The sequence below is a fragment of the Sinocyclocheilus anshuiensis genome, unplaced genomic scaffold, assembly GCF_001515605.1.
Source record: "Sinocyclocheilus anshuiensis isolate Anshui unplaced genomic scaffold, SAMN03320099.WGS_v1.1 scaffold2284, whole genome shotgun sequence".
NCBI lineage: Eukaryota > Metazoa > Chordata > Actinopteri > Cypriniformes > Cyprinidae > Sinocyclocheilus > Sinocyclocheilus anshuiensis.
In genome coordinates this window covers 1-9,079 of record NW_015542461.1, presented here as the reverse complement: position 1 = coordinate 9,079, position 9,079 = coordinate 1, and the positions used below count along the sequence as shown (strand labels likewise).

The window sequence follows — 9,079 nt, the reverse complement described above, 5'->3', positions numbered from 1 at the left end:
CAAAGCAACCTCGGCGTCCGATCGCAGGCCTTCCGCTCCTTGAGTTCTCTCCAGCGCTGGAAAACTGATCCGATATTTACACGGGTCCTACTTCTTGCCTTGTTTCCTTAAGCCTTCTTTTGTTCCGCAGACGTTTTCCTCTTTTGTTTTTTATCCGTCATCTCTATCTTTCTGTCGCTCGGCTCGGCTAATGTCTGTCCTGTGCACTGAACGCTCTCTCCTCCACATCATGAGTAGACACGCCCCTTACTGCTGATTGGCTACAAGTTTGTTTCGCTATTCGGCCCGAATCAGTTTTCTAAAGCGTTTTTGAAAAATCGCTTACCCCACCTTTAATTCTGGCATCCTTGACCTTGTTATTAAAATCCATTAAAAGTTATTTTAAATGCTGATAGTGAACTAGTAGTTGAGTAGATTTCCACAGACGCTCGGTTATACGACAAATACGTTTAAAAGAGCAGATACTATCATTGATCCAAGGGGCGGATTTATCAGACGAGCTGCTCTGGATTTCACAGGAGCAACTTCATCCAAGACTGAAAGGCCATGCTCATTAAAAGATTGTATTTGAACATCAACGCTACTATTTGTCATAATAATGGACGAATTATCAAAGACAGCAGAGAATTTTTCTGCAGAAAGGTTATTCAGGATGCAAGAATTAATTACTCGACTACATGATGGTGAATCTAAATGACAAAATAAGTCGAATGAAATGCAATTATGATCTGAAATAAAATTATCTTCGGACAAATCAGAACCAATATATAAACCACAACTGAAAACAAGATCTAAAGTATGCCCTCTTATATGAGTAGGACCGGTAACATATTGGATGAGATTAAAAGACTCCGTAATATTTATAAAATCAGTTGCAAATTTATCAGAAACATCATCAATATGAATGTTGAAGTCATCAACAATCACAATTTTAGTGAGCTTAAGAATAGATGATAAAAAAATCACTAAAATCATCTAAGAAGGAGCTGTTTGGGCCAGGAGGACGATAAAATAAAATATAATAAAAGGGTACGACCAACTTGAATCACCTGCAATTCAAAAGAGGAAAAAGACCCAACATTTACCATCCGACAGAAAAAACAGTTTCTAAACACAGCAGCAAGTCCTCCACCACGGCCTGAAAGTCTAGGCAGACTAATAAATGTATAATCCTTTGGACAAATTTCCTTAAGTGGAGCATTTTCTAAATTTCTCTGCCAGGTTTCAGTCATAAACAAAAAATCCAGCTCCTTGGTTTTAACAATATCGTTCAGAACAAAAGTTTTATTAGTTATTGAACGAGTATTTACCAGTGCCATCCTGAGAGGTAGAGCAAAAACTTCGCTGGATATTTTGCGGGAAAGCATGCAGAGTTGACGGGGACTCGATCCGCCGCATGCGAGAACTCCGTTCACCGGCGGGAAAATGGTCTCCACAAACCTATCCGGGAAGACGGGATGGAGATAGGAGAATCTGACATTGTCAGCCGTAGACAAGGGAAAATCATTCCACAGATAGGGCCCATCTGGACCAACACATACCATATACAAACATCACTAAAATTTACAGTATATTTTATCCATGTATGCATTTCATTTTTAATTGATAATTTATTGTTTAAAAAAACGTTTTTTAATGGTAGTATGTAATAAGGCTTTTTGGTGGGGACTAAACTTATTAACGAATAGAGTTTAATGTAAGGTAATGTAGGCTTATTTGGATTATTTGTTTACATCAGCAGTTGGATTGGCATCTGTAATATGTTACTAGGCGCTCCACTGCTTTACTGTCAGAATAACAGCGTTCCTGTTGTCATTCATCAGTTTTAGCATAGCTTAGACAGCAGAGCTAGACAGCCCACTTTAATTAGCATAACTCAAGCCCAAATACACACGGGCTATTATGTGTGTATTTAGAATAATGGATGTTCTTGCTAGCTCTCATCTCATTAATGCGTCTTAAACCTGATGAATGAAATATAAAATATGAACTTACACACCATGACTGTGTTAAGGAATTGTTACAGCTCTGATGATGATCATCAGAACCATGGCAACCATCAGCTAGGATTAATGTGATATGTGAGCTGGCAAACAAGAAAAGGAAACGCAAATGATACAGAAATCAATATTTTCCTCCTCAGAGAGAATAAGGATGTACAGAGATTGATTGTGGATTCTAATGACGTAAGTGTCTCCACTCTTCTTCCTTTCCTCCAGTGACAGTTTTGAGGTAATTTAGCTGTTACGTCATTAATTAATTTAAACTTATTATGACCTGACAGAAGTTCAGCTTTTTCAAGTGCTTTTTTGTGTCTGTAGCTATTTTATTTGTAGCAATTTTATGTTTCACATGTTTAGTTATTGATAGCAATTTTTTGCTATCAGAATTGCTGCTGTTAAACATTGTGTAACTGAAATGTGTATTTTTTAGAAAACTTTCTCATTTCCCTTTTTAATATGTAACTAACTATAAGTAATTAATTTCTAGACTAATTTCCCTAAAAAGTGTAAAAACTGGGGCGCTATCAAAAAATTGCTCCTGTTAAGCTTCTCAACCAGCCTGACACAGCAACAGAGGCTCGGCCAATGGTGTGAGTTTGGGGTGGGATTATTCATTTGGCTGGCCAATAGCAGGTAGGGGGAGTGGCTAGGAAACCTGTTTGAAAACGGACCTTATTTTAATGTGCCGTAACTGCCGTTTGGTGATGTTGGTTTCACAGAAATGACACACTTCGGCTTTAAGTTGTGCTTAGCTTCTGGGACTACATTGAGTGAAAGTGTTTGGAGTGTTTTTGCTAATTCATTGTTTTTGTCTTGACAGGATGATGAGGTGGTACTGCAGTGTGTCGCCGCCATTCAGAAGGAGAATCGCAAATTCTGCCTTTCAGCAGAGGGACTCGGCAACCGCCTGTGTTATCTAGAGCCCACGTCAGAGGCGAAGGTAAAGCCCCATGTGTTCTGAGAAACTAATCACTGCTTCAATATCCCTAAACCTTCCCACTCAACCCCCAATGCAGAGATTGAAGCAAAGCAAAAAACAGCTTTAGACTGCTACAAAATACAATTGCATAATTTTAGTATTACACAATACGATTTTTTTCAGTATGCTGATTAAGGAATACTTTAAACACTGTACCTCTTTGTGTTAAGAAAATTGCATGGTTAAAAATACATGTAGAGTGAAGCAGGGAGACTTACACATATTTGCCTTTGGTATGTTGTCCTCTAGAAGTACATCAAATTAATGGCAAGAGATTCATGTAGTTGAAAACCATGGCAACTGCAATTGATCCTAGTGCTCTGCACCATATTTTGTATGCATCAGGAGGCAAGGCAGTAGAAGATGTGTGGGCATCTCTGTGGTTATGTGCGGTGTATCTACTGAGCCTGACCTTCTTCATACATTGTAAAAATGAAGGTGGCTAATGATGATAATCTTTCTATTATCATATAAAGTATTGGTCTTCTTCATGCATATCTATAAATGAATCCTTATGGATTCACATGCAATGCATAATGTATAACCCTGAGTGACACGGAGACATCTGCTGTAATTGCCTGAGTGACGTAGAAGATAAAACTGTCAGCGTTTACCATCATGCATTACCATCTCCCTGGTCTCTCAGATGCATATTTAAAACTATAAATAGAAAGGCATTTTATGTGAAACATATATAGAGGTTAGGGTTCATATATATGGGTCATAATCAAGGTCATTAAGTTTTTATTGTTGAGTTTCATATGTGCAGTTTTCATATAGGGGCAAATTATGTGCTCAGTGTGGCTTTTAAGATATATAAATTATATTACACACACACACACACACATATATATATATATATATATACAGTGGGTACGGAAAGTATTCAGACCTCCTTAAATTTTTCACTCTTTGTTATATTGCAGCCATTTGCTAAAATCATTTAAGTTAATTTTTTTTCCTCATTAATGTACACACAGCACCCCATATTGACAGAAAAACACAGAATTGTTGACATTTTTGCAGATTTAGTAAAAAAGAAGTATGTGTGTATGTGTGTATGTGTGTGTGTGTGTATATATATATATATATATATATATATATATATATATACTTATTAAAATATGTATAAAAATAATTTCTAGGCTATCACATAATGTGTGAGTTACATTCCTTTGAGTGGAGTTGCGTAGAGGGATTTTTTAACCTGACTGAGACATAATACTTCTATAGTATTTTCTCTTTGTATTTTATGGCTGCAGATGACTTTCCCCAGAGGCATCTGTCACTCTACTTAGCACATTCTCCCCACTCACATGTCATATTAAAACCTGAAAGGGCACTGGTCACCATAAGTCATGGCTGATTTCTCTTATTTCTCAACACAAAGGAAGATGTTAGTAGGAAAATGCTTTTAAAGTATACACTCAGTAAGACTGTACATGATTCAGACTCTAGTTATCAGAAGGTGACAGAATGTTCACTTTCTCAGGATAGCTGAACCAGACAGTCGAGGGGCTTTAAATAGCAGCCTGATAAACAGATGCAGGGTGGGAGAAGACTTCTCTAGACCAAAGGTGGAGCTCACCACTTGCCCATGTTAATCCTTACTGGCCTCTCAAGCTAATCCTAATGAACACATATCGAAAACATAACATCTATTTGGGACTAATGAAGGGCTTTAATCTGTAAACTTAAACACTCTACCAATTATCTGACTTTATCTATATCAAAAAACAAATAAGCAACTACACCCGCAATATCTCTATCTCTCCACAGTATTTTCCTCCTGACCTATGCATCTGCAACTTTGTGCTGGAGCAGTCGCTCTCAGTGCGGGCCCTGCAGGAGATGCTTGCAGGGCAGAGCGGTGAAGGGGTAAGTACACAAATCGCAGTCATTACAGGGTTACTATACTGAATATATCTAGACCTTTCTACTAAGAATACTTCAAAACCTTTCATTTTTGAGTGCATTTCAATGTCAATAGGGAAATATAATGGTGCACTGGCATGGAAAGACAGTGTATATACATATTTCCTAAACTACTCCACTGACTGTAGTTCTTCTGCATTCTATATGACCAAGGGTATGTAATCAATAATGATGACACTGATATTAGAAAACCAGAATTCACACTGGCAGATCTGATTTGGAGAGTTTTATGAATCGGATGTTATTCCTCAGATGCCATAATTGCTTTAGACTTTCAACATAGATAGTAATGCAAATCCATTATCCCTTAATCATTTAAACATCTACTTACTAACAAATGCAGGTGAGGTATGTATTGTCATAAATGGAGAAAATATTGTCATCTTTTTAATGTCTATGATAGTATGGTACCTCACCTTCTGCTTTGCATAGACTAATTATTCCGCTCCATGTCTATTATGCTTTCAGTTGCCTGTAGAAGGTGAAATTATTATTTTTCCCTATTTCATAGTCATGATTTTTTTTAATAAAATGCACTTCACAATATACATTTTATTGAAGTTATTTCAAGTGTTTTTGCTCATGGGTTGCCTCGTCATTTGGCATCGTTCAGTTCATTATATCTAGTATCCAACCAATATAAATATTAGATTTTTATTTCTAAAAACAGTAGCAAGAGTGGGTTTAATTAATTAATTTGGTAAGACATAATGAATTGAATGTGCTAAAGTGGCAAGGGTTTTCCAACTGCCTTTTTTTAATCATATCTGTATCTTTGTTCATCGTTGCAAGAATCCTGATCATGAGCAATGGGTATGTTCACAATTTGTTGACCAAAGAGTATGCATGAATGTCAATCTGAATTATGTAAAAAATATTTAACTTACATAATTATACCTACTGCTCCTTTATAAGCATCCCAACCACTTCTTTAACTAAACTGGATTTTTAAGTGTGCTTTAACTCATGGCATAACCCAACTAATACATTTAGTCAAGGTCTCTCTCATTTATCTCAGGCTTGTTTCCCTCTCTCCATTTTTATGTTATGATTGAGAGTGTGAAAATGTTCCTGTAACCCAAAGAAGATGAATTAACTTGTCAAACCTAGAACCTAGTGGCCCTGAATTATGCAAAGCCCAGAATAAAATCTACTGGCTAAGCATGTTCTGAACAGGGCCATTTGAATGCTTTATTTGCCCTCCCTTCAGCACAAAATGGCATGCTCGATATTTTATTTCATGTTTATTTTTTACTGCAGCATTTTGAAATGAGATTGTCACAGCATATATTTTATTGGCTCGGTGCTGTGTATCTGTTGCGCTAACATTAATGTCTAGGAGAGAATGAGTTCTGTTGGAGAAGCATTATGCAGCAGAGTTACATACAGTACTTCACTGTAAAAATCCCTACGGATGTGTGTCATTTATTTAATGAATTCACTCTTTAATGCCTTTTTTGTGTTGATTATTTGTAGTTTGAGATGTGAACTGTTTCTTCTTGCATTTGGACTCTAACACTCTCAAATTTCAGGAGTACCAATGACGAGGAAATGATCTGGAATGCTGATTCCCTAATGAATGTTTCTTTTTTGGTTTCTTCTTTTGATGTTTCGCTTCTTTTTTTTTGTTTAGCTCAGAAGTAGTATACCATGCTACTTTCAGAGTGTACTATATACTACCATTCAAATGTTTAAAGTCAGATCAAAGTTGACTTTTGTGTTGTTTCAAAAACATTATATTTAAAATAAATGCTGTTCCTTCCAACATTCTATTCTTCAAAGAATTCAGAAAAAAACATATATGTGACCTGGACCACAAAACCAGTCTTCAGTCGCGGGGGTATATTTTTAGCAATAGCAATACTAGCAATACGGGTCAAAATTATCGATTTTTCTTTTATGCCAAAAATCATTAGGATATTAAGTAAAGATAATGTTCCATGAAGATATTTAGTAAATTTCCTACCGTAAATATATTAAAACTTAATTTTTGATTAATAATATGCATTGCTAAGAACTTAATTTGGACAACTTTAAAGGCGATTTTCTCAGTATTTTGTTTTTTTTGCACCCTCAGATTCCAGATTTTCAATAGTTGTATCTCAGCCAAATATCGTCCGATCCTAACAAACCATACATCAATGGAAAGCTTATTTATTCAGCTTTCAGATGATGTATACATCTCAATTTCGAAAAATCGATCCTTATGACTGGTTTTGTGGTCCAGGGTCACATATATGTTGTGTAAACATTTTCACAAACATATTAAGCAAAAAACAGTTTTCAACATTGATAATAATAAGAAATCTGAGTACCAAATCATCATAATAAAATAATTTCTAAAGGATCATGTTACACTGAAGACTAGAGTAATGGCTGCTGAAAATTCAGCTTGGCATCACAGAAATAAATTACGGTTAAAAATATATATTCAAATAAAAGTTATTTTGTAATCAATTGTAATAATATTTCACAATTCTGCTGATTTTGCTGTATCATTGCTGTATTTGTGATCAAATAAATGCAGCTTTGGTGAACATAAGATATTTGTTTCAAAAACATTCTAACCCCAAACTTTTGAATGGTAGGCTAGTATATGTTAATTTTTTTTTTTTTTTTTTTAACATCAGGATGGTTTCTTTGGGATCTTTTTTATCAGCAGTTGTTTATTTTTTTTTTTTTTTTTTTAACATCAGGATGGTTTCTTTGGGATCTTTTTTATCAGCAGTCCAGAGATCTTGCCATTTTTAGTAGGCTGTCAACTTGAAACTGTCTAGAAGTGGCAGTTTCTGGTTAAATGTGCAGCTAACTGTGCAATATCACAGTGACTCAGCCAAGGACTGTTGTTTATCATCTGATGTTTCAGCAAGACAGCAGGCATACTCTTACAGCAACAGCTGGGAGTAGGGAACACAAGTTTCAACTTTCCTCTTTGTCAAAGTCATGCGTTTTTAGACTATCGGTGAGGAGTTCAGATGAAACAGTCCGATATTGTGGTCAAATGTGGCAGTAATTATTATGGTTAATCATGGAAGATTAGTGAACAGTATCACCAGCTGCAGACTTCAAAAGTTTTACCTGAGGTTCTTCATTATACAGTAAATATATTTTTTAATTAAGAGAAACATCTTTTTTCCCTATGCACTCAGAGGCTTATAAGACGGGTAAGTATATTTACTCTGTTCCTCTCTTTCTTGTGGGCCTTTTTTCCACACACTCCTAACATTTCCTCATCTACGGTACAACAATGAAATTTTGTTCTCGTTCAAACAACTGAACGAGAAATTTCCTTTTAACATCCGTCCAGCATGTTCTTCCCAGTGCCAATGTTTCTGATTCAGTGACTCTTTATTTTAACAGTGACCATTCTGTCCACGTCTCTGAACCCTTGCTTTGAGTTGCTAACAACATTTTACTCTCTCTTCTGTAGGCAGCACAGGGAGGTGGACATCGGACACTGCTCTACGGTCACGCCATCCTCCTTAGGCATTCCTTCAGTGGAATGGTGAGAATGCGATGCACAAATTGAAGCCAGTGGGGAGAAGGATTAGGCAGCCTGTCACAGCTTACAGCTCACACACGTCAACTTCATGATCACTGACTCCCTACAGTATATTTGGGGTAGATGGGGAGAAGTGAAAATGCTTTAACATCATGAATGACAAGACGGCTTATGTTTTAATGGGATAATTATGTGTTTATATTATCGATAAACATTAACTATAAAGATTGAAGCTTACTGAACTTGGTCTTCTGGGGGTCTTTACCCGTGATTCAGTGCTGCAGTGTAGGGAACCTTATTTGTCATTATTTGTTAGTAGAATTTACACTTGTTTCTTTGTTTTCCCATAGTATCTCACATGCCTAAAGACTTCCAGGTCTCTGACAGACAAACTGTCTTTTGATGTTGGCCTTCAAGAGGATTCAACCGGTAACAACAACAATGCTATTTTAGTATTTATCAATATTTTGAAACAGCTTTTATTTTGATATTTTCATTTTCATTTTACTTTTTATTTTTAAAAATAATTTTGTAATTTAAATTATTTTATTTATTTCAGTTTTAGTAATTTTAGTACTTAATCTTAAGCTTATTTCAATGTAGTTTCCAAGGCAAAATTTCTCATTTTTTAAAAGTTTTTAATGACAGATAGTATTTTGT

General features: G+C 35.8%; 1 protein-coding gene across 1 annotated transcript in view; it reads left to right on the top strand.

Annotated features, from left to right (window-relative positions):
• Positions 1–8,848, top strand: part of LOC107693789 (ryanodine receptor 3-like) — a gene marked incomplete at its 3' end in the record, with an annotated part of 38,473 nt that extends 29,625 nt beyond the window's left edge. The window contains exons 2-6 of the mRNA XM_016493300.1: positions 2,824–2,943; positions 4,762–4,860; positions 8,067–8,081; positions 8,348–8,422; positions 8,770–8,848. Coding sequence (XP_016348786.1) covers positions 2,824–2,943; positions 4,762–4,860; positions 8,067–8,081; positions 8,348–8,422; positions 8,770–8,848 — 388 coding nt within the window. The remainder of the gene's footprint in view (positions 1–2,823; positions 2,944–4,761; positions 4,861–8,066; positions 8,082–8,347; positions 8,423–8,769) is intronic.
• Positions 8,849–9,079: the final 231 nt, after the last annotated feature.